At 38.9% G+C, this 26,604-nt stretch overlaps 1 protein-coding gene across 1 annotated transcript in view; it reads left to right on the plus strand.

Moving 5' to 3' along the window:
• Positions 1-26,604, plus strand: part of Rc3h1 (ring finger and CCCH-type domains 1) — a 72,017-nt gene that overhangs the window by 36,140 nt on the left and 9,273 nt on the right. The window contains exons 4-19 of the mRNA XM_008769698.4: positions 793-1,032; positions 1,510-1,685; positions 6,627-6,827; positions 8,240-8,372; positions 10,063-10,181; positions 12,079-12,191; positions 12,681-12,962; positions 13,441-13,655; positions 16,223-16,590; positions 17,213-17,377; positions 20,174-20,326; positions 22,698-22,911; positions 23,757-23,847; positions 23,980-24,112; positions 25,686-25,856; positions 26,452-26,567. Coding sequence (XP_008767920.1) covers positions 793-1,032; positions 1,510-1,685; positions 6,627-6,827; positions 8,240-8,372; positions 10,063-10,181; positions 12,079-12,191; positions 12,681-12,962; positions 13,441-13,655; positions 16,223-16,590; positions 17,213-17,377; positions 20,174-20,326; positions 22,698-22,911; positions 23,757-23,847; positions 23,980-24,112; positions 25,686-25,856; positions 26,452-26,567 — 2,890 coding nt within the window. The remainder of the gene's footprint in view (positions 1-792; positions 1,033-1,509; positions 1,686-6,626; positions 6,828-8,239; positions 8,373-10,062; positions 10,182-12,078; positions 12,192-12,680; positions 12,963-13,440; positions 13,656-16,222; positions 16,591-17,212; positions 17,378-20,173; positions 20,327-22,697; positions 22,912-23,756; positions 23,848-23,979; positions 24,113-25,685; positions 25,857-26,451; positions 26,568-26,604) is intronic.

Consider the following 26,604-nt stretch of genomic DNA (forward strand, 5'->3'; position numbering starts at 1 on the left):
GAGCTTTTCATTTTTTGACAGCTTTGGGGGTTTTTTGTTTGTTTTGTTTTGTTTTGTTTTTTCCTTTGAAGACAGGGTCTCATTTAGCCCAGGTTGGCTTTGAACTTCTGATCATCCTGTCTCTACCTCCCAAGGGCAAAGATAACTTGTTTGGGGGATGCTGCAAATTAAGCCCAGGGGTTATGCATTCTAGCAGCTATATCCCTAGCTTTTATGTGATAAACTCTGAATGTTGTCTAGTTTAGTTTCCATTTGTAGAAAATGGAAGTTGTCGTTACCTTCCAGAAAGGGTCTGCTGTTAACTATTAGTAAGATACACCAGTAATAATATACCAGAACTATTAGAACAACAGTATTTGGGTCTTGGATTAATTGCTGTTTTCTGTCAGTTTTTCTTCTATGATTAAAATGAGTAATGGTGTTTTGAATGCCATAGTGAGATCTGTCTACTATATTTGCTTTACTTTTTAAATGTTAGTGTTGTATGGTTTTATTTACTTAATTACTGGTTTACTTGTTTTATTTCGATGTTTTAAGACAGGGTTTCTTTGTAGCTCTGGCTGCCCTGGAACTCACTCAGTAGACAAGGCTGTCCTTGAACTCAGAGATCTAATTACCCTCGCCTCTCAAAGACTAAAGGTGTGGTTACCCAAACTGTTGGTTTATTGTTTACTTTAAGTATGCTAATAAGACCAAGAACTAGCCCACAGTTGAGCCACTCCTGAGGAAGTGCTCCTAGATCTTAAAATTGCATTGTAAACCTAGAAATAGCTTTTCTCTTCTCCTCTCCAGGAGTGGGCTTGAATAGCACTACTCAGAGTGTTCTGAGTCGCCCAATGCAGAGAAAACTTGTAACTCTGGTCCATTGCCAGCTAGTGGAAGAAGAAGGCAGGATCCGTGCTATGAGGGCTGCTCGATCTTTAGGTGAACGCACAGTTACAGAGCTCATTCTCCAGCACCAGAATCCTCAGCAACTCTCTTCTAACCTTTGGGCAGCAGTCAGAGCTCGGGGCTGCCAGTTCCTTGGACCAGGTATGTAATTAAAGATTGTCTGTTGCTCTGGCTGCTTACTTACCCTTACTAAGGTATTCTAAAAGTATAGAGTAAAAACCCTTAAGAAATTTACAGACCCTCATCTTTTGTTAAATTCTGTTTCACTTATCTACTTAATAGAAAATGACAGAATTGCCCACAAATGTGGCTTTAAAATGTAGTTGTAAATATATTTTATTGTTTGGGGGTTTTGTTGTTAGTGGTGGTGGTTTGGTTTTGGTCTGTCTGTCTGTCTATTTTTGAGACAGGGTTTTGTCATGTAGCCCTGACTATCCTGGAACTCAATCTGTACATCAGGTTGGCTTCTAATTCAGAGTACTGGGATTACCTGCACTGGGAATACCATGCTGGGCTCACTGTATTGCTTGTTAATGGCATGGTATTATATTGCTCTTCGGGTAATGGATTTAGATCATCTTTGCTCACAGTACATTTTGTTTGTACCATTTTCTCTAGCGATGCAGGAGGAAGCTCTGAAGCTGGTCTTGCTGGCCTTGGAAGATGGTTCTGCATTATCACGGAAAGTGTTGGTTCTCTTTGTGGTACAAAGACTGGAGCCACGTTTTCCTCAAGCCTCTAAAACCAGCATTGGACATGTTGTTCAGCTCCTCTACAGAGCCTCCTGCTTCAAGGTATGAACCTAAACATTAAACTTGGACCTTAGTAAAATTGCCTGTACTTTTCAGAAAATATAATGCTCTAGTTAAATCCTGGGTTTGTCTTGTTCAGTTTTGTTTTAGACCTCTCTGTTTACAACTGGTAGGGATTGAACCCAGAGACTTGCACATGTTAGACAAGTACTATATTGCTGAAATATAGTCTCACCTCTTAAATTTATATAAAGAGATTAATCATCTTGTTATTCCTTCTGTCTTGGGATTTCTACTTAGTTAGGGTTTCTATTACTGTGACAAAAACACCATGACCAAAAGCAATTTGGGGAAGAGTTTATTTTGCATCCATGTCCACAGTCCGTCATTGGCAGAATTCAAGGCAGAAACTGAAACACTCCATAGAAGAGAGCTGCTTACTCAGCCTGCTGTCTTAGTGCCATGACCACCAGCCCAGGGGTGACACTGCCCACAATGAGCTGGGCCCTCCCATATCAGTTACTGATCAAGAGAATGCACCACAGGCTTGCTTACACACCAGTCTAGTGGAAGCATTTTCACACAAAACTAGCCAGCATATCATCCAAGACTGTAAGCAAAATTAGTCCAGAGTCAGTAATAAGGTTTTTAAGAGTTTGTTCCTTATGCGATGGTACAGTCCGAGATACCAGTTCACTGTCTGGTTCAATGTAGATGATAATACTGGACATATTCATTCCAGTTTGAATCTGCACTGCCTTAAACATTGATACCCATCAGGTGTCACTTACTGTTCATCCTGCCTTATTTTCCTGTCTCCTTAAAATAAAATTTCCTTCTGATATATCCTGTAACCAACTTTCTGACCCTGCTAACTTTAAAGCCATCCGTTCCTGCAGTCACTGTAGCTCCTCAGCTGATACTGTACTGAAATGGGTCTCAGTCTTTTGTATTGACTTACAACGAAAATTACTGTCTCCAGTTCTGAGTTTTTCTAAATATAGTATTTTTCACATTTATTGTAATGGTTAGAAAGAATAAAGTAATTCTTCACTGAATATAATTTAGGATATATTTCAGAATGTCTGTATGCTTTCTATGTTTTGTGCTCTCTACTAACAGAAACAGATATAAATTATAAGAAGCTTTCCTAGGTGGAGTCTTTCTTTTCCTAGTGTGTAATACCCTGAGTTCCTAGTATCACAGTCAACCAATAAAGCATGAGCAAGTTTTGAAATGGAACTTTGTTGTTGCTATTATTTGAGGCAGACTCACTATGTAGTTTTTCTGACCTAGATAATAATCTTTCTGCCTCAGTTATAGTCGAATATCTCATAAATAAATTTTTTTACTAAATTTTATTTTACAATAAATATGCTATAAAATTTGATTTATTTTGTATAATGTGGGGGATCAGTGATACATGGGTATGCATGTGTCACTGTGCATATGGAGGTAAGGAGGTGGCTTATGGGTGTTGGTTCTCTCCTTTCACCAGATAGATCCCAGGAATTGAACTTGAGTCATCAGGTTTGGCAGCGGGTATCTTTACCACTGACCCATGTTGATGGCTCTAGAAAAAAATGTAAATTCTGATGTTATTTAAGTCATTCACTAGTCATTTTGTTTAATTATTACTTTATGTATATATTCGAGTATATGTGTGTCCTATTCTCTGAAGCTGAAGTTACAGGTGTTCGTAAGCCGCCTGACGAGGATGCTGGGAACCTAACTTGGGTTCTCTAAAAGACTAGCAACTGCTTTTAACCTCTGAGCCATCTCTCGAGCCTCTAACCGAGAGAGAGAGAGAGAGAGAGAGAGAGAGAGAGAGAGAGAGAGAGAGAGTTAGTTAGTTTTGTGCGTGCTACAGCAGATACAACACAATTTTGTAGACTTGCTTTTCTCCTTCCACTTTTGTGTTCTTGGGGTTGAATTTGGCCTGTCAGGCTTCTGCAGCTCGTGCCTTTACCTGCTGAGCCATCTGGCTAGCCTATTTGACCTTTTCAATACATTACAGCTCTGGTGTTTTTGATGTGATAGCTCTTAAAATTCCTGTGTTGTTTTCAGAGTAATGAAGGTGTTGGGGATATAGCTCAGTGACAGAGTGCTTATAATGTGTCCAAAGCTCTGGGTTCAATCCACAGCATCCACAACTCAAACTAATACTACATTCTGGGAGCCGATGTATCGTGTAGAAAGCATACTCTACCTTTTAAAGAGGGCTAGCCTATGTTGAGGAAGTATTTTCATACATATTTCATACATACATACATACATACATACATACATACATACATACACACACATGTTTATTTGTACTTTTAATTTATCTTTGGAAAATAGCAAAGTAGTTAAGTTTTTTTGTGTTTATCTGATTTCCTAGAAAGGTTTAGTTGGACCTTACTTTGTTATAAGGATAAAGTGGTAGGGTCTTTTTAATACCCATACATGATTCTTTCTCTGAGATTGTATACTTCTTGCTTAATAAAATCCAGTATTGTTTTAGAAAAAATAAAAAGGAGTACATTTAAAAAAATTTAAGTGTGATGTATAATTTCTGACTGTAATAGTATGAGGTATTTTTAGGAAGAAAGTTAAAAGGGGGGAATTTTCTACTATAATGATTGATATAGGTCCTTATGGGACTAAAAAGTTAACAAAATACAATTGTATTTTTGGCAATGTGGGAATTACCCACTCTGCCATGACCTACAACTCCAGCCTCCAAATGTGTTTTAAAATGTCATAGGGAATTTGTGAGTCTAGGCGAGAATTACTTTAAATTTTTAAACCTTTAGTCTAAATCCAGCCTCACTCAAAGTATAAGTTACTGAGATAACAATAACACATACATCAGATGTGCTATAAAAATTAAAGTGAGTTTATATAGTAATACAATGGTTTAGTTAACACAGAGCAAGTGTTAAATAAGGTAGTTGGGTTTTTTATGTTTTTTTTTTAAATATGCATGTAGCATACAGACACACATGGAAGCTGGAGTCATCATCAGGTGTCTTCTCCAGTGGCACTTTTTAATTTTTATTGACATCACACTGAGCCTGAGGGCTTCCTGATTCAGGTAGCTGAGTACAAGTTTAAAAAGTTCTGTTTATGCTCCTTCTAGACATGGGACTGAGGTTGTGTCCTGCTTGCCCACCTCCATTTGGTTGGAACTGGGGATGGTGAGCTCATGAGATTCTCATGCTTGTACAGCAAGTGCTTTACTCTCTGAACATCTCTCCATCTCCCTCCCTGCATTTCTTCTTTTAAAATTAAAAAAAAAACAAAACACGGGGTTGGTTTTGTTGTTTGTATTTGAAATAGTTTTATAGCCCTCAAGATCTTGAACTTGTTAGATAGGTAAGGCTGGCCTTGAGTTTCTGGTGGTCCTGCCTCTACCCCCTGAATATTAAGATTGCAAGTAAGTACTACCACATCCAGCTGCAAGCTTTATTATTAAAATATTATCATTATTATTATTACAGTCCCGCATCTCGTGCTCTACACTTTTTGCTATGGCCCATTTCACAAAACTCCATGGAAAAATTAAGATAAATCCAATTAGTCATATTGGAAGCTCTTTAGTTATTAGTGTCAGATAACGTAATGCTAGGCAAACCCTAGAGTTGTGATCTGTATTTATGAAGAAGAAACATACTGCTTTTTAAAATAATTATACTCATTAAATATTTTAAATTTAAAAATGCTTGTATATACACTAGTATCTTTTAAATTCTATACTGTGAATATTTTACCCACATGGTCATTCTTTCTTTAAGAAGATTCAGACATCTATGGCAGCTATGATGATGTTGCATACCTTTAACTCCATCACTTGAGGGTGGGGGTGGGGAGGCAGAAGCAGGCAGATCTCTGTGAGTTCCAGGCCAGCCAGAGCTATGTAATGAGAGCCCTGTCTTTAAAAAAAGGTACAAAAATTTTCATAGGAGGAGATATGGAGACAAAGTTTGGATCAGAGACTGAAGGAAAGGCCATCCAGAGACTGCTCCACCTGTGGATCCAGCCCATATACAGCCAACCAAACCCCATACAATATTGCTGATGTCAAGAAGTGCATGTTAACAGGAGCCTGATATAGCTGTTTCCTGTAGGCTCAGCCAGAGCATGACAAATATAGAGACGAATGTTAGCAGCAAACCATTGATCTGAGAATGGGGTCCCGATCAGAGGAGTTAGAGAAAGGGTTGAAGGAAATGAAGGGGCTTGCAACCCCATAAGAACAACAGTACCAACCAACCAGATCTCCCAGGGACTAAACCACCATCCAGAGAGTACACATGAACAGACCTATGGCTCTGACTGCATATGTAATAGACGACAGCCTTGTTGGGCACCAATGGGAGGAGAAGCCCTTGATCCTGCCAAGGCTGGGCCAGTGTAGAGGAATGTCAGAGCTGGGAGGCAGAAAGGGGAGGGAGGATGAGGGAACATCCTTATAAAAGAAGGGGGAAGGGTAATGGGATAGGGGTGGGGATTTATGGAAGGGAAACGGGAAAGGGGATAACCTTTGAAATGTAAATAAAAAATATCCAATAAAAAATGTGACTAAAGATCAAGAAAAGAATAAATTAATACTAAAACTTTTTTTTAAAAGGCAAGATTTTGACATCTATAATGGGAGATGTTGCAGGCAGGATGGTGGATCCCATTTTTATCTGGCTATTTTCTGCTAAAAGAAAGCTGTTATTTTGATTTTTTTTTTCCTTTTTTTTTTTTTTTTTCCTTTTTCTGGGCTGGTGAGATGGCTCAGTGGTGGTCTTGGAACCCACATGGTGAAAGAAGAGAACTGCTTCCTGGGAGTTCTCCTCTGTGTATGCCTGCCGCTTATGGTACACATCAAAACACCCAAAATAAATTGGATTTTTTTTAAATCACAATTTTTTTTTGTTTATATGTGTTTATATAAAGTATGAGGTTTTTGTCTGTTATTAGATTTGTGTGTGTGTCTGTGTGTCTTTTTAGGTCACCAAACGTGATGAAGACTCTTCTTTGATGCAGCTGAAAGAAGAATTTAGGACTTATGAAGCTCTGAGGCGAGAACATGACTCCCAGATAGTGCAAATTGCTATGGAAGCTGGCTTAAGGATTGCACCAGACCAGTGGTCCTCTCTGCTTTATGGGGACCAGTCTCATAAATCTCATATGCAGTCTATTATTGACAAGGTAGTGTCTTTACTGTCCCTTACTGGAGTCTTGACAATCATTATTTTGTAATTACTTTATTTAACAAATGAATATTATTGGAAATAGCTTATGTTAGGCTTCTGTAAATGAGATTCATTGTGTCCAGATATTCTGTCATAGCTAGTCCTATCAAAATGACAGTAGTGTTACAGTGCTTCAACCAGTGCTCTCCCTCGGTCCTTGTCATCACCTTTCTTTCTTTATTGACCAAAGAATCCAGAGAGCTTTATATTTCCTGGAACTAGAGTTACAGATACTTGCAAGCTACCATATAGGTGCTGGGAATCAAATATATCTGGGAGAGCAGCCAGCGCTCTGAACCACTGAGCCATCTCTCCAGCCCCTCAACCCTGCTCCCAAATGCCTTTTAATTTTATATAGGAGTCTTTTAGTGAATGATCTTTCAGATATATGCCTTGCGACTTTATGATTCCCACTCAGAATAATTTTATATATACTAAATATTACCTCCCATGGTGAGCTTGATAAAAATTTTAGTAACCCTGTTTTTATTTTATCAACTGATTTGATATAAAGACCACTATAGTAGATATCCCAAAACATGACAGTTTTTGAATAACAGATTGACTGAGAATTAAGGAATTCGTTTTATTTTTTTCTGCTTTTTACTGTTTGTAACTCTTCATTGAATACCTTCATATTAGCCACAGTTCTCTAGAATAACAGAACTTATAAAATGAATATATTTATGGGCACCTCTTGCCTGGGCAGGTTAGCTGGTGGGTGAGACCATTATTGACTTAATCTCCCCCAGCACCCTGCATAGAACTATAAAAGCTAGCCAAGAAGGAGGAAGGTTTCACGTCTTTTCCAGTTTGATCTCTCTATGTCCTGCGGTCAAATTGTAACATTGTTTTTTCAGCTGTTAGACATTTGAAATTATTTAGACTATTAAATATATGAAATTTAGTTTGTACAGTTTATATATTTAATGTCGTGATTTGAACTCATTCAATATGACTACTCAGTGGCATTATTCTTACTGTTATCTGACATTATTTCTAGATTATACTTTTTTTTTCCGGAGCTGGGGACTGAACCCAGGGCCTTGCACTTGCTAGGCAAGCGCTCTACCACTGAGCTAAATCCCCAACCCCTAGATTATACTTCTTAACCCAACCAATACAGTGATATGGGGAGAAAGCCTCCTAGTCAAAGAGTAGGGAACATGGTATTGTACATAGTATCCAAGCTGTGGATAGAAAGAAGGATCTTTAGACAGCAGGTGTTTCAGTCCAACCACAGCATAGGTTAGGTAGATAGATACAAAGTAAATTTAATAAACTGAAAAAATGACGGTGTAAATAAACTGTGCTTTAAAAGGGTTATCTGATCTTTTGGAAAATTAATGTTTACTTTTTTCTTTTAAGTTGCAGACCCCTGCCTCTTTTGCACAGAGTGTTCAGGAGCTAACAATTGCTCTCCAGCGAACTGGAGATCCAGCGAATTTGAACCGACTAAGACCCCATTTGGAGCTACTAGCAAACATTGACCCTAGTCCAGGTAAGAAGTCAGTGGACCTTACGTGTCCCTCGGTACTGCTTGGTGGTTCTTCAGTTTTCTTTTGTTACCTCCCTCTAAAGTTTCCCAAAGTAGCTTTCTCAGCTTTTCTTTGGCTGCGTTTTCAATATTCCATCTTCTCATAAGGCCTTATTCTATTCATTATATGCTTTCTTAACCTTTACTTGGGCATTTTTTTCTTACCCCTCCTTGACCTGAAAATGACCTAATGACCTGTTACTTGAACAGTGCTCCACTGCTGTCCTCCAGAGTTCACTCCTCCTATGGAGCTAAAGCTACATACTGCTTACTGTAGTTTCCTAGTCACTCCTTCCAGACATGACTTCTGGGTCCGTAAACTACTTTATGTGTCTCTAATCCAGTTACTAATACTGGATGTTTCTTCTTTGATACATAGAAACTTCTGCTTTGTTTTTATTTGCATCACTCCACCCCACTCCATCCACAGTAGTGCTGTCTGTGCCTTTGGATTCTTAGCATCAAGTGCTCACTCTATATAAAGGGACCTGGGCATCAAGGGTTCTGGGTGTGTCTGCAGGACCACCCAGGAAGCAGCCAGTGCTTCCTAGTACATAATCATCTGTCTGTGTTTCAACGTGAGTTCATCTGTGATGCCTGCTCTTCTAGCTGTGTTTCTTTTGTCTTGTTTGCATGTTCTTTCACTTGTTCTACATACCTTTTGAGACATGGCATTTATGTGTTTTTCTTTCACAATTTCCTGTGACCCACACTTCCTGTTTATTCCTTAATGATAGCTTTAGTCCTTTCCTCTGAAACTTAATGCTTTCAAGTTTCTCTACATCTGATGCTGTCAGTTCAGATTACTTATCGATGCAGAGTAAATCATCTCCACATATTTAGTAATGTGCCATTGCTTGTAGAATGAGTTGGTGGCTTTCAGACTCTCTTAAATTTTCATCACCCCCTTGTTTACAGATCTAGTACCAAAATGGCTTAATCAAATCAGATCTTCATTTGTGTGAGTGTGTGTGTAGCAATTATTTTCCCCATTTTTGTTAATTAGCATTCTGACCAATTAAAAAAGAAATGCTACAGTTCTTGCCACATATTAGTGTATCTCCTACAGTTGTCTGTTATATCCTCTTCTTACATAACAGTAGATAGACTGTCGACAAACGATCTGATCCTGGGTCATGTCTCCAGTTATATAGCACTGTTTTAAATTCAGTCTGATCAGTCATCTGTCTCCACCATTCCAGCCAAACCTATTTTGTCAAGGTTACTAGTTCCACTATCAGCTGAATTCACAGTTCTTGTCATACTCGCCTCCCCTGTGTGTGTGTGTGTGTGTGTGTGTGTGTGTGTTTGGAGGCAGTTTAAGAGAGAAGGGTTATTTCAGCTCACAGTACAGACCAGTATGTCAAGGCAGCAGGAGCTTGAAGCAGCTTACATATCACACCCACAACCAGGAAACAAAGAGGAATGAATAACACAGGTAAGATTGGTATTTCTGTAGAAGTTAACATAATCAAGATAATCCACCACAGGCGTACCCAGAGACCCGTCTCTCTGCTGATTCTAGGGTCTTTTAAGTTGTCATAGATGGACAAGTGTCTGAAAGCTGCAAAACAATTAACTTGATTACACTAGCTTAATATTGGAGAAAACACTGCATTACAGTATAGGTTTTGTTTAATTTTTAATTTTATAGATGCTCCTCCTCCAACATGGGAACAGCTAGAAAATGGACTGGTTGCTGTACGTACAGTAGTCCATGGACTGGTTGATTATATCCAGAACCACAGCAAAAAAGGAGCAGATCAACAACAGGTAAAGTGCTATTTGAAATCTTCAGATAAGCAACTTTGGGTATACTTAGAAACTGACCATTGTAGGTACAGATACAAAGCAAGAACTAATGATACAAATATTTTCAGACTCTGACTATAGGGGTTGGAGAGAGGCTCCATGGTTAAGAGAACTGTCTGCTTTTTGAGAGAACTCAGTTCAAGTCCAAGCACCCACTTAAGTGATTCACAACCTCCTGCCAGTTCCAAGAATCAGATGCCCTGTTCTGGCCTCTGTGAGTACCAGGCATGCACTGGTGCACAGACATACATGCAGGCAAAACACGCATTCATATAAAATAATTTTTTAAATTGCTTTGCTTAAAAAAAGATTCTGAGTATAGAAACTATAAGTTAACATAGTTAACAGTTAATATTTTAATTTTTCTTAAGTAATTTAATGTTACATTTCAGTTTGATAATGTCACTTTTTGATACCAATGCTGAATCACTAGTACTTTTCAAATATTCGTAGATTTTTTTGTTAGTATTTTAAAAAGTTTCATTAATAATGTTTATTTTACTAGTGTGCCAAACCATCTTCTAATTTTAAAAAGTCTTGTTTTCCACTAATTTGTGTATATATGTGGAGGTGAGAGTTTAGCCTTGTAGGTCCTGGAGGCTTGGCAGCATCACCCACTGAGCCATCTTGTTGGAACAGATATTGTGGTTTTTGATAGGAGTCAGCTTTATGTTCTATGACCACTAACCAAATATTAGAAGCATAAACATTTTAAAGTCTTTTTGGTTTTATTTTTTGTGAGAGACAAGATCTCACATAATATACTGTAATCCCACTGAATGAGCATAAAGACCAGTACCCAAGTTCTTTGATCAAATTATGTATTATTTTTCTATCCGACAGGGCTAGCTTTCTAAAGCAGGTTTTGAGAAAATAGCATCAAACACAGAAAATTTTATTATTTGGGGTTTATATTAGCCCCAAAATTGCAAGGCTAAGGGATTTTCAAGGATTTTTGGTTATGTAGGAACTTGGCAGAAAGAACATCTCATAGAGATCAAAGTCTAGGGTATTGAACTGTGGCTGAGTTTATGAGTGTTCTGTCTTGTCATGTCTAGAAGACACTATTATTGTGCCCTGGTCCTCCCTATGTCTGGCTTCTACATTCTTTCTGCCAGACCTCTCCTCCATGCTGGTCTGGTCTCTAAGCCTTTGTGAAAGTGTGTGTGTGCATGTGACATAGAGATGTCCAGTTTGTGACTGAGCACTGCACTGAGAAACTTCTCTGATGTGGTCTGAAAGCTACACAGTGTGTCGCTATACAGTGTGTATGGGTACATGTCTGCATGTGCATACATGTGCTACACAGTGTGTATGGGTACATGTCTTCATGTGCATACATGTGCTTGGTGCCTGGGAAGCCAGCAGAGGGTGTCTTGTTTCTAGAACTGGAATTCTAGATGGTTGTGAGCTGCCATATGGGCCCTGGGAATTGAACCCAGGTTCTCTGGAAGAGCAGCAGTGCTCTTAACCTTGAGCTCCTGTTACAACTCCCTTTAAATTTTAATTTTGGACCTGGAAAGGTCTCTCAGTAGGCAGAAGCTTTATGCAAGCTAAGGCACCCTATGTTCAATACCTAGAACCTAGGTAAAAGTATAAGGAAAGAACCAGCTCCACAAAATTGTACTCTGAGCCCCTCCTCTCTCTCTCTCTCTCACACACACACACGTAAAAATAAATAATTAAAATTTAATTTTTAACTCTGATTTCTGCCCTCAATAGTTGTTCTAAGTAGTTTAGATAAATATGGAAATTAGCTTAAATTCTTCTATGCTGTAAGAATCCTAAACTGAAATCAAAATTTACATTTGTTATTATGTGTTTTGTTTTATGTCTGGTGTTTGGATCTTGGCCTTAGCCTCCACAGCATAGCAAATACAAAACATACATGTGTCGAGATATGAAGCAAAGGGGAGGATGCCCTCGTGGGGCCAGCTGTACGTTTGCACATTCGCAGGAAGAACTGGAAAAGTAAGTATGAAAACCATGAAACACAGTCTTTGGAATAAGGAATGATTTGTTAGCTTTAACAAATGGAGAGTTGACTCAGTGGTTAAGAGCATTGGCTGCTCTTCCACAAATCGGGTTCAACTCCCAACAACCGCATAGTGACTTACAACCATCTGAATTGGGATTTGATGCGCTCTTCTGGTGTGTCTGAAGACAGCAACAGTAACAGAGAACTCACATATATAAAATAAATCTTTTAAAAAAATATATAAAAAGAATAACTGAATTCAACACTTAGGAAATATTTATGAATTAGTACATTTCTTTAAAATTTTTCTTTTACTTTTCATTTTATTGTTCCTATAAATGGGAAGCTATATTTTCTCAACTAGATGTCAAAATGAGTCATTTCCACACACAAAACAATGTACTAGTACTTTTTAATAATTTTAACTGATTTTTACCAATTGTGTGGTGTATTTGTAGTTGAAACATCTGCTTTTCATACAGATTTCGTAAAATGAACAAACGTCTGGTTCCCAGAAGACCTTTGAGTGCCTCTTTGGGTCAACTTAATGAGGTGGGCCTGCCTTCAGCGCCCATACTTCCCGATGAAAGCACAGTGGATTTGCCCAGCAGAAAACCTCCTGCACTCCCAAATGGAATTGTATCGGCAGGGAACACAGTGACACAGCTGATTCCTCGTGGGACAGACCCCGGCTTTGATTCCACTCTGAAACCAGTAAAGCTAGACCACCTGAGCAGCAGTGCTCCAGGGTCCCCTCCCGACCTGTACGTCTTCAAGTTTCTTCCTTGTAAACTGAGTAGAAGGAAAAGAAGAGTTTGGCTCTAACCCCAGTAGTTGGTGCTGCTGTTCATTCTTCTGTCTGAGTCAGAGTCTGTCCTTTGACTCACTTCATAGCCACAGACGGCCTTGAACATCTGCGCCTTCTGCTGACCTTCAGGCACTGGAACTGCAGGCCAGCAGCACTGTGCCCAGCTATGTTGTGCTAGGGATTGAACCCACAAACTGAGCTACATCCTGGCCCAGAAAATAAAATTTTTGCCTATTTTTTTATTGGCTTTTACTTATTTTTTTTCTGCACTCATTTTTTTAAAGAAAGATTAATTCGTTTAAGTTTGTAGAAGAGATTAGCATTCAAATATATCAGTTTTCTAAGTACTAGCAGTATTTTTATGTGAAACATTTTGTATTATGTGAAATATTTTAGAGACTTTGAATTTGTCTTACATAATTTTGCTCCCTTAGGCTGGAATGTGCCCCTAAGAGTATCCCTGCCTTACCTGTGAATCCGCATCCTGTACCTCCAAGGGCGCCGACAGATCTGCCTCCCATGCCCGTCCCCAAACCAATTCAGATGGTGCCTCGAGGTTCGCAGTTATATCCAGCGCAGCAAGCAGACGTTTACTACCAGGATCCCCGAGGAAGTGCTCCAGCTTTTGAGACAGCACCTTATCAGCAGGGTAATGATCGTTCATTTATGTTATACATTTCCTCAGTCTGCTATGAGTGATTATTTACATAGTGACTTCCAAGTATTTTTCATACTTGGAAAACTGAGGTTTTTATGATCAACTAAATTTCTTTGCCTGCTTAAAGTTGTACAATAAATATATTCATATATTTTAGTCACTCAAATTTATCATATAGATAAAAAATGATAAAATATAAATTTTATAGAGGGAATTAACATTTACTAAGCAATTATACTGAGTAAAACTGACCAAATTTTTTTTTTCAAGAATGAAAAAAAAAAAGTAGTGGATGCAAACTAAATTTGCAGAATGATTTCCATTCAATTGATATTGGCCTTTAATAATATTTGAAAAGGTACTGCATACAAGTCTTGAGCAGTGATTCTCAACCTGTTTGTTGTGACCTCTTTGGCAAAGCTCTGTCTCAAAATATTTACATCACAATTCATGACCAGCAAATTAAATAGTTATGAAGTACCAACAAAAATAATTTCATGGTTGACGGGCACCACAACACGAGGAACTGCATTAAAAGGTTGCCGCATTGGGAAGGGTGAGAACTACTGCTTTAGCAGTTCTGTAGTGTAGGGTCAGCTTAGTGGTAAAGTGGATATGTTGGTGCATGCCTTCGATCCCAGCACTCAGGAGGCAGAGGCAGAAGCCAGCCTGGTCTACATAGTTCCAGGATAGCCAGGGCTACTTAGTGAGACTCTGTCTTGCAGTCAAATAAGACAAAACAAAAGATTAAAGGAATACTAATATTTATTTCAACTAAAGTATTGAATCTCGTAAGAAATTTACTTTTCCCCCCAGTACCTTTAGGTCACATATGTCGTCTCTGATTCAAAAGTAGTTCATTTTTATCGTTTTGATACTGCTTATTTGTTGGTTGGTTTTCTGAGCTAGAATTGCTTGTAGTATATATACCAGGCATGTCTTGATATCAGAGTAGCTCAGAGTGGCCTTGAATGAAGATGATCCTCCTGCCTCACCTCCCCGGAGTGCTGGGATTACAGGCATCTAGCATAAGAATAGATTTTGATTGATATAACATTACTGATAATGGTTATCAAAGAATCTGACTTGGATTTTTAATCTCTTGAAATAATGTATATGTTTTTGTTCAGGCATCCAGTATATAGCTACTTTATACTCTATGAGGAAGTGTATGGTTAGAGAGAGCAGAAATCTTTATAACTATGTAAAACATAAAAAGATGTAGTGGAGGAATGGGTTCCTTCCGTGTTGATGGAAGTACTAGGGAAGCAGACTTAAGTCTTTAGAAATTGTGACCTAGAAAAACACCACTTTATTAGCTGTAAAGAGCAGACATAAAACCTACCTTATTTGGAATCCCAGGACTCCTAGAGCTTGTCTCAAGAACTCTAGAGCCGGAGAAGCCACTAGATGTGTACGGCAAAGTGCTGAGTGTTTTCTGCAGTGTACATGAACACATTTCTGTCAGGGCCTCCCCTTACCACCTCCATCCCTTTCTACACAAGTTGGAGGCTGAGGGCTGCTGTTTCTTTTTCTCCATCGAGTCCAGTTTATGGTGCCCAGCTAATCTTGGGAGTGGGACCTGCTCTGAGAGTAGTCAGCCAAAAGGGGTCAAATGTTAATAGGTCCTCAGCTAGTGGTAGGATTGCATGTCCGCTTTTCCTCCTCTCTGCTGGGATTTGTTTTTCCTGGCTGGAACTGGTGCATACTGTCATAATTACTATGCAAAATGGATCTTTGACATATCATACCTTCTAGTTCATAATCATTTTGAAGTTGAAACTCTATAGTAGCACAGCCTGGAAAAAAAATCCGTCTATAATTCCAGCTACTGAGGAACCTGAAGCAGGAGGATCTCAAGTTCGAGACATGCCTAGGCTACAGAGTGAGTTCAAGGCTAGTAGTCTTCAGAAGATCCTATCTCAAAATGAACTATTTAAAAAGGGGCTAAGAATGTAGCTCAGTGGTAGAGTACTTGTCTAGTATGCATGCCATCTTGGATATGAAAATCTAGTTAAAACTAAAATAGAACCTGAGTTTCAAGGGTGCTTGTGAAATTTAATTTTTAATTTTCAGTAACTGCATTGTATTAAGACAAACTAGAAGAAAGGCTGTATGTAGATTGATCTTTTCCATTTACGTTCAATAATTATTTGTTATTTAGAAGAAAATGAGGTTTCTCTGGGATTGGATTTCAGGATCTTGTCCATTCCAGGCAAACGCTCCACCACTGAGCTGTGCTCCTGGCCCTAATTGTCATAAAGCCACTGTAACTATACAAGTAGTATGAAAGTTTATCAAAAATAAATAGACTATTAGTACTTAAATGTTTTAATGGTTTTGGTTTTTAGTTTCTTTATGTAGCCTGGCTGATCTAGAACTTGCTCTGTAGACCAGGTTCGCCTCAAACTCTGATAACTGCCTGCCTCTGCCTCCCAAGTGCTGGGATTAAAGATGTATACCACCATCACCCAGCTGTGTTTTAATGTTTTAAAAGGAAAAAAAAAAGCTTATGTAGAAAAACAGATGAGTTTGGGTTCTTCTTTTGTATTGTACAGGTGTGTACTATACCCAGCCAACATGTGTGTCCCGCTTTGTCCGACCTCCACCATCTGCTCCTGAATCTGCTCCTCCATACATGGATCATTATTCACCCTACCTCCAAGATCGTGTCATAAACTCTCAGTATGGCACACAGCCACAACAGTACCCACCTATGTACCCACCTCACTATGATGGCCGCCGCGTATACCCTGCTCAGTCTTATACAAGAGAAGAGCTGTTCCGGGAAAGCCCTCTACCCATCGACATTCCATCTGCAGCAGTGCCGTCCTATGTACCTGAGTCCAGAGAGCGATACCAACAGGTGGAGGGCTACTACCCAGTGGCTCCTCATCCAGCTCAGATCAGACCTTCATACCCCAGGGTATGCTGTGGGTTTTTTCCTTACATAGACTTAATTTACGTTTGTATATGTATGTATAATTGGTGTGTGAGAAAGAGGGAGAGAGCACAGGTACATGTGTGCCACAGTACACTTAGGTCAGAGGGTAACTCTTGAGGATAAGTTCTTACTTTCCATGTTGCTAGGTGGGATTTTTCTTGTTGCTGCTGCTCAGAATACTGCAGGTCAGCTTGTCTGCAAGATTCTTGCTTGTGTTTATTCCTCCTGTATCACTATAACCATCCTGGGATGATGTGTATGCCTCATGGTTTCAAGAGATCAGTCTTGGGATGTCAGGCTTGCAGAGCCAAGACATCGCCTGTACCTGATGCACCATCTTCCTAGTCCTGAAACTCAAAGTTATTATTTTAAAAAACAAAAATATAAATCTAAACATTCTTCATTTGTGTACTAAGACTAGATCAATTAGGAAATTTGGAAGATCTTGAAAGAGTTTGGGTTGGCTTTCTTTTGTCTTTCTTTACTCTCTTTAGTGTTGATATTTCTAGATGTTATGATGGGAATATTTGTCTGTGCGTGTGTGTGTTTTAATTAATGTGCTTTGGAATTCTTGTCCAATTCTAAATAATCTTTCAATTACCAGGATCCTCCTTATAGTCGACTTCCTCCTCCTCAACCCCATCCTAGTCTGGATGAGCTACATAGAAGGCGGAAGGAAATAATGGCCCAACTAGAAGAAAGAAAGGTTATCTCTCCGCCTCCTTTTGCACCTTCACCAACATTGCCTCCTGCGTTCCATCAAGAGGAAGTAAGCATATAATTTTTAATCCTGCTTGTTAGTTTACCGTTATCACTTTTTGTAGCCTGTTTCATAAATTGTGAGAGCCAGGCAGTGGTAGCTCACTCCTTTTAGTCCCGGGAAGCAGAGGCATATAGATCTCTGAGTTTGAGGCCTGCCTGGTTTACAGAGTTCGGAACAGCCAGGCCTCCACAGAGAAACCCTGTTTTGAAACACACACACACACACACACACACACACACACACACACAGAGAGAGAGAGAGAGAGAGAGAATCTGTTCCCAAGGAGATATTTATCAAGTTTCAAAGTTATAAGGCCATTTTCTGGTTTTCTTCCAGAGATTCATTGTTTTATATACATTTAGATTCATAGCCCATTTAAAATTGAGTTATTAAATGAACTGTTAGAATCAAGGTCCATTTTTTCCTCTATAGGAATAGCTCATTGACCTTATACACTGATTTGAGCATCCTTTTTCAGTGTCCCGCAGTCAGCTTTCTTACAATTAGTTCATTAGAGTGGGTGTGATGGCCTAATTCTAGCACAGTAGGACACTGAAGCAGAAACCAGCCTTCACTACATACAGAGAGACCCTGTCTTGAAAAATGATAACCAACTATGATTATAAAATTTCTTGTTTCATCAGTCTATTTCTGTCTTTATACCAGTACCGCATTTATTTAGTTATTCATTTTGTGTGTCTAAGAGGTGAGAGGATGGCTTCTAGGATAGGAGTCAGTTCTTTGGTTTCAAGGATCCAAACTTAAGTTGTATATATTTTTAATTTAGCAATGAAGAAACCAATAGTGTAGTTTTAAAAAAAGTAGGACAAATATGGATAGATGATAAAAATTACAGGAGGTGTTTTGTTTATGTACCATAGTGCCATAATTTCGAGCATTATGTTTATGTTTGTATAAAATAGTGCTAATAGACCTGTTTTGGTTTGGGGTTTTGTGAAACAGAATCTCATATTCTAGACAGGTTCACTTTGAATTCACTCAAGCTGTCCTCAAATTCCGTGTCTCCTCCTTAGCCTTCCATGTGCTTGGATTACAGCTGTGGACAAGTGCGCCCAGCAAAGCATTGCTTACAGCCGTTGTGAATGTGTGCTGTCCTTGTTTTTCATTTCTGACACTAATGGTTTTCATTGGATAGTTTTCCTAGGGATTTATCAATTATATTTGTCTTTTAATTAGACAGCCTGAGCTGAGACCGTAGCTCAGCTGGTAAAGTATTTGCCTGGCATGCACAAGTCTCTAGGCTCAATCCATAATGTCTTGTAAATTGGGCAAGGAGGCAAGAGGATCAAAAATTCTAGGTCATCCTTGGCTACGTAACAAGTTTGAGGCCATACTTTATTCATCTGTTATACATAATGAATCTAATTGGAGTATAGAGTTTTGTTGGGCTTTTTTGGTTTTTGTTTTTCTCAAATAATACGGTGTAAGAATACGTGTAACAAACAGCTGGGCAGTGGTGGCGCATGCCTTTAACCCCAGCACTTGAGAGGCAAGGGCAGGTAGGTAAATCTCTGTGAGTTCAAGGCCAGTCTGGTCTATAGAGTGAATTCTAGGACAGCCAGGGCTATACAGAGAAACCCTATGTTGAGGTAGGAGTTGCGGGGGCATGTTTTACATTCTTTATATGTAAAATTATTAGCCTGAACAACATTGCCAACTAACAAACTATATATGATAAACACTGAAAACTGGAAAGTGAAAGCTAGGTGAGGTGGTGACACCCTGAGCACCATTTCAAAAATAGAGTGAAGTGAAGATTACTATACACAGTAAATAGTAGCTCGTTTACTGTATGAAGGTAATCATAGTGTCTCTGTCTCTCAGTGCTGGGGTTAACGGCTTTCACCACCACACCTGGCTAGCTCCATATTTAAGCTTCTATTCTGAATTCTCATATATAATTCATACATTACAGGAGTCCATGACATAGAAATAATACTTTCTTCAAATTCCCATTTCCTATACCAACTAACAGTTTTGTTGTATTTCAACATTTTTATGTGTATGAACATGTTTGTTGGAGTAGAGCAGAGTTGTTTATTAGTTTTGTTTTGGGGATATCTATGTTGGTGTTAATTTATTCTTTTTTGTAGCTGCATAATATATAATATTCAGTGGAAGAGCTTACTTGCTAGGTATCAATATATTCTAAAAGTTAGCTGTTCTACATGAGCTAGAACTTTAAAATGTTAAAACACATTGTCCTCAGAATGGAATATTGTTATTGTATAACACAGAACTTTAGTCAAGAAGATAAAAATAAGGCATTTTGTTCTTTTACTTAATTGAATCAGTCTTGGCCCAGAATGTATTCAAGACAGGAAATACTGCTGTCGAAGAAGCACCAGCAAAGAATTGTTGCATTATACCTACCTCATAAAGCACGAGGTACGGAGAGTGCTCTCGTGTACTGGAGGAGTTACTGGAGCCTATTGAGGATAGCCCCGCCAGTGTACATACGGCGTGCTGCATATTTACTCTCGTGCTGACTTGACTTTACCTAAGGCAGTGGAAGAAAGAGTGAACAAACTTCTTAAGATCCTAGCTTGAATTATGAAAGGAGGTTGAAGTTATTTCTTTCTCTCTTTTTTTTTTAGCTGCCAATAACATATGAAGGCTAAAATAATCTTCACATTTTTCAGTCTATAAAAATATGTTCTGACACTTAATAATCAAGTAACTATCACTATATTGCTTTAATTTGATGTTCTAGACATTCCCCACTTTTTCTGTTTTGTTAACTCATAGACCCATTTCCTGTTTTTCCCCCTCTATCTATAGTTTTTGGATGAAGACTTGAAGGTAGCTGGAAAATACAAAGCAAATGATTATAGCCAATATTCTCCTTGGTCATGTGATACCATCGGCTCCTACATTGGAACCAAAGATGCAAAACCCAAAGATGTTGTGGCAGCAGGGAGTGTGGAAATGATGGTATGTGTAATGGCTAAGCATAATTAATAAAACCTAGATACATAAATTCTCATCTATTAAATTATAGGGACAACTAAGAAAGCTTTGCTTTTGTTTCATTTAAGTATAAAGTATATTATTTTCTTGACAAAGAATATTATATATTATTTTAGGTAGTAATTCCCAAGAGTTGTTCAGAACCCAAGTTAAATCACTTTCAGTATGTAATCCAAGGTTTGAGGATTGGAGAGATGGCTCGGTGTTGAAGAGAGCATATTGCTGTTGCAGAGGACCTGAGTTTTGTTCCCAGCTCTCATGTTGGGCAGTTCACAACCACCCGTAACTCTGGCTCCAGATGATCCACTGCTCTTCTGGTCTCCGTGGGCACCTACTCAGTGCATATACCCACATAGATGTACTACAAAGTCACATAATTAAAATAACTTGCCCATCAGTGGTACTTTAATAGACTTTAATACAAGCACCTGGGGCCAGAAGCAGCTGGAGCTTTGTGAGTTCAAGGTCAACCTGGTCTACATAGTGAGTTTTGGACAGCTGGGGATATGTGTGTGTGTTTCCGTATTTATGTATCAGTATTTTACATATTAATTGCCCCCTATAGCAATAAAACTTTGTAAAAGTAGTTAATCTCCCTAATCTTATTTTTGTCCCTCACTCCTCCCTGTCAATAAGTAACCTCTTCCCTGAGTTTAATTTTTATTGCTTAGACACACACACACACACACACACACACACACACACACACACACACACACACTGCACAATGTTGTGTTTTGTTTTGTTTTTTAGCAAAAACCCTACTGGGTTTTCCTGTGTTGTCCAGGATGACCTTGCATAAAGTCTCCCTCTTGTCTCATCCACGGGGTAGGTAGCTGAGGCTCTAGGCAAGTGCCACTGTACTCAGCTGCTACTCTTTCCTTTTGGAGAAAGCACCTCATTAAGTTTTGGGTTGGCTTTGAAATCACTGTGCATAGCACACGCTAATCTCAGGCTTGTGGTAGACTTGCCTTAGCCTGGCTAGTAGCTACAGTTACAGGTCACTGTTACTGATCTTTTAACATTATGTATAATTTTTCACTTCATTTTTTTAAAGACTTTTTTTTAGATTTGCTTATATTTATGTGTATGAGTGTTTTGCTCACATATATGTTAGTGTTTCATGAGCGTCTGTTGTCCAAAGAGCATTAGATTGATGTCCTGGAATTAGAATTAGGGATGGTTATGAGCTACCATGTGGGTGCTGGGATTCAAACCCGGTCCTTTGCAAGAAGAACAAGCTCTTTTAACTGCTGAGTTATCTCTCTAGCCCCTACGTAGAGTATTAAATGGACACTTTCTAGACTTTGTGCATATCCATGAAAGTTATGCTTAGACATGTATTCCTGGCCAAAAGCCAGCTTGAAATATATTTTAAAAAAAAAAAGCTGGATGTAGTGGTGCATACCTTTAGTCTCAGGATGGGAGAGGAGGTGGGGAGGTGGCGGGGTGCAGAGATGGTGGGGGATATAGTGAGGCTCTGTCTCCTAAGGAAGGGAGGGAGGGAGGGAAAGGAAGGAAGAAAAGAAAAGAAAAAAGAAGGAAAGTAAAAAGAAAGACAGACAGTGGTATTACTGGTTTGACAGGGATCACTTGACATCATTTTCCCTGTGAATCCCAAGAAGGTTCCCTGCTGATTTGTGTAGGTTTTCATAGATAATGTTTACCTAGCTTGTTCAAGATAAAACCAGTTCAAGTAGGTGACAGGCCAGTAAGAAAGAATAGTTAAATAAAAAAGCAAACCTGCAAGGGGACTGTGACAGAACAAGGTCCTGGGCTCAGTTCCCAGCATCAAATAAGGTGAAATTAAGTTGAAACAAAACTTGCAATGTCCTTCTTGAGCAAGGATGCCTCTATAACACAGGAAGTCTTTCACTAGACTAAGTTGAAATAGAATAGTAATGTAAGGTGCTTTCAAAAGGGTTGTCACACTGAAGTAACATTAGCAAAGTAAAATTAATTTCCTTAAATTGGAAAAAAATAACAAAATTACATGCCATTAAAAATTTTTCTAGATACGTGAAAGAAGCCTTAACCCAGTGCCTCTCAAGCATTGATATTTGAGCTAGACATAGAGGTCAGTGGTAAAGTGCTTGCCTGACAAGTTAATGTTGGTACATACTACTTAGGAATGGGTTGATCTATCATCTACTATCATCTGTCTGTACTTAAAGTAGGTCATATTCTTACTGTGATCTAAAACCAATGTTTTATATGACATCCAAAGATAACTAAAGAGTTATTCTTACTAATAAGAGCATCATGCTCTTATTAACTCCTTTACAGAGCTAGTGGAAATTATGCTAAACAACATGTCACTTCTGCTTTTTGTCAGAATGTAGAAAGTAAAGGAATGAGAGACCAGAGGTTGGATCTTCAGAGAAGAGCAGTGGAAACTAGTGATGATGACCTTATCCCATTTGGCGACCGACCAACGGTATCTCGATTTGGTGCCATCTCTCGAACATCCAAAACACTGTATCAGGGTGCTGGCCCAATGCAAGCTCTGGCACCTCAGGGAGCACCCACAAAATCTATTAACATTTCTGGTAAGAATCCTAGAGTGGTAATTATGATTCTCAGTGTAATTCTATTACTGCTTTTAAGACTCTTAAAGGCAATGATTTTTAAACTTTTCCCTGTAAGAAAGTAATTGCACCTTGGGCAATTTTGGGAGTATAAACTAAAATGAAGTCTTTATATATTAAGATTGCTTGAGGGGCTAGGGTATAGTTCAGTTGATAGAGTGTATGCCTAATATATATGAAACTCTGGATTCAATACCCCAAACCACATAAACCAGATATCATGTCACATGCCAGTAATCCTAGTACTGGAGAAATAGAAGTAGGAGGATCAGAATGTTCAAGTCCAGCTTTGGGTACATAGTGATTTCAAGGCTATCCTGGGCTAAAGATCCTGTGTTTAAAAAAAGAGAAAGAAAGAAAGAAAGAAAGAGAGAGAGAGAGAGAAAGAAAAGAAAAGAAAAGATTGCTTGTGGCTTTTATCTTAAATGACTTCACTGTTTTTTTTTAATATAAGATTCTTGGAGTCTGAAGAGGTGACTGGTTGGATGAAGAGGATCTGAATTTGGATCCCCAGTACCCATATAAAATTTAGGGGTGTGTGTGTGTGTGTGTGTGTGAAGTCCCGGTGCTTTAGGAAGATAATCTGACACCAACCCTCGCCTCTACGTTCTAACACTCATGTGCACACAGTAAAAAGAGAGTATGTAAAAACTGAAGGTTCAGTGGGGAAGAAGCAGATAGCATTGTCATTTAGCAGATAGCTTTCTACATATACAGTGTGCCTTTGCCTTTTCGATTATAGTACCTTAGGTGAATCAAACTAGTAAATTACATCATAATAAAGCACATAAACTGTTCCTTTTCAGATTACAGTGCATATGGAGCTCATGGTGGCTGGGGAGACTCTCCATACTCGCCTCATCCAAACCTACCTCCTCAGGGACACCTCATAGAGAGGTACAGCTGTCCTTTCACTTGTTATATGTATTCGAAGCATTTAGCTCTCCTTGTTTTGTATTCTAGTCAGTAGAGAGTTCACAAAATAAAACTTTACACCACGTTTACCTCATGGTTTCTTTCTTACCTTAGGGAGAAAATGTGCATGGCAGAAGTGGCCAGTCATGGAAAACCCCTTCTGTCTGCTGAAAGAGAACAATTACGGCTAGAATTGCAGCAACTGAACCATCAGATCAGCCAGCAGACCCAGCTACGTGGACTAGAGGTACAGACCAACACAGGCTTTTTCGTTGTGTCAGGAATTTTGATGTAGAATATACCACTGTTGCACAGACTGGTTTTATGAGTCAATTTGACACAAGCTGAAGTTACCATAGAGAAAGGAGTCTCCTTTGAGGAAATGCCTCTATGAGATCCAACTGTAAGGCATTTCTCAATTAGTGATCAAGAGGGGAGGGCCCACTGTGGGTGGTGCCATCCCTGGGCTAGTAGTGTTGGGTTCTATAAGAGAGTAAGCTGAGCAAGCCAGGGGAAGCAAGCCAGTAACATCCCTCCATGGCCTCTGCATCAGCTCCTGCCTCCTGACCTGCTTGAGTTCCAGTCCTGACTTCCTTTGGTGATAAACAGCAAATAAATAAGCTGAGTAAGCCCTTTTCTCCCCATCTAGCTTCTTGGTCATGATGTTTGTGCAGGAATAGAAACCCTGACTATGATAACTGTGTAGCCCACCTGGCTTCAAACTCATGATCCTCCTGTGTTGGTACTTACACTGAGATTACAGGTATTCAACACTGCAACTATTTTGTGTCCCAGCTGTGAAGGGTTCCCTAGGATGTTAAATTGAATTTTATTTTCTTTCATCATGTATATGTATTTTGTGGGGTGGTAAGTGCACATGAATACAGGTGTTGGAGGATCTGCCTGGAGTTGGAGTTCCAGTGATTAGTGTAAGCCTCCTGCATGTGTGCCAAGAACAGAACCCAGGGCCTTAACAAGAGCAGTGTCTGATCTTAACCATCAAAACCTCTCCAGGCTCCTTAAATAGTAACTTTTGAAATACAGTAAGCACAGAATTTTAAAGCCTTTGCCTATGTGTTAGTATAGATAGCCATTCTTCAGAGAACTCAGAACTAGATTTAGTTCTTGACTAATAGAAAAAGAATATTCTCTGAGAATAGTACTGGGGAGAAAAGGAAAAATCCTGTCTCAAGAAGAACATTGAGTTTTTATAGAAAAAAATACAGGATTTGCATCATGGAAAATAGCAATTAGAAAGATACACATTTATAATAGTTTCTCTTTGAAATAGGAAAAGAGATTAAAATATTTTTGGTTCTGGAAATATGGCTACTATTCTTGCAGAGGATCCAAGTTTGGTTCCTGTTTCACAACTACCTGTACCTCCAGCTCCTGGGCATCCAGCAGTCTCTTCTGGCATCCATAGGCATCTGCACTTAGGAGTAATGTGTACATGCCAACATACACACTCCGTCTCTCTGTCTCTGTCTCTCTTGCTCTTAAGAAATTCATCTTTTAAAACTTTCTCTCCCTTAAAAAATAAAATACATCTTTTAAAAATAAAACCGGGGTTGGGGATTTAGCTCAGTGGTAGAGCACTTGCCTAGCAAGTGCAAGGCCCTGGGTTCGGTCCCCAGCTCCGAAAAAAAGAAAAAAGAAAAATAAAAATAAAACCATTTTTTCTCATGTGCTACTAAAACAGAATGTGTTTGTAGTTGAATTGTTTTTACTGCAAATTTGTGACTAAAATACTTTAGGTAAGTGTTTTCTATATGGCATGAGTATGCTGAGTTATGTGTGTGCTTGGGTTTGTGCACTAGGCTGTTAGTAACCGGCTGGTGTTACAGAGGGAGGTGAACACCCTGGCAAGCCAGCCACAGCCCCCTCCGCTGCCTCCAAAATGGCCTGGAATGATCTCAAGTGAGCAGCTAAGCTTGGAACTGCATCAGGTGGAAAGGGAAATTGGGAAGAGGACCCGGGAATTGAGTATGGTGAGTGCTGATGGTAGGGATGGGAGGAAGGTGAAATGAACTCTGACTCTAGAGTTTAGAATCATCCAGAACTGGCTCTGGGTACCTTGAGGGATGACTAATATTTAGCGTAATTCTAATAAAGATAAATTATCATCTGGTGGTATCATTCCTCTCTTAGTTCTTTCTTTTTTTTTTTTTTTTTTTTGGTCTGTCTTTTGTCATAGATTTTGGGGAAAACAAGGCAATTAATTGGAAATTTCTAAGTTTCTGTTTAATGTACTCATTAGGGAAGCAGATGGAATAGTGTTTACTCTTTTGGACTCTATAATATTAAGATGTTTAAACAATAAAACGTTACTTTTCATGGTCTTTTATAAAGAAGATATAGTCTGTACACTCTTCTCTGTGCTGGTTTTTGATGCTAGTTTGCAGCGTTTTCAAAAGGTAGTGAGAAGGTGGGTTGTAATGTTATCCTTTTGTGTATACTCTTATCTACCTGTTTTTTTCTTAATTCTTAGTGAAGTAGGAATGATTTATCATCAGTCCGTGTCGGGTGAATTTGGTCTAACCCATTACATCACTGATTTCTAACTTTATTTCCTCTTCTTTTAAGGAGAACCAGTGTTCTGTAGACATGAAAAGCAAACTGGGTACAAGTAAACAGGCAGAGAATGGACAGCCAGAGCCACAAAACAAGGTCCCTACTGAGGATCTTACGTTGACATTCAGGTAAAGAAAGCAACACGTCTAGAGTTGCTATAGTTTA

Source organism: Rattus norvegicus, chromosome 13 (genome assembly GCF_036323735.1).
Source record: "Rattus norvegicus strain BN/NHsdMcwi chromosome 13, GRCr8, whole genome shotgun sequence".
Lineage (NCBI taxonomy): Eukaryota > Metazoa > Chordata > Mammalia > Rodentia > Muridae > Rattus > Rattus norvegicus.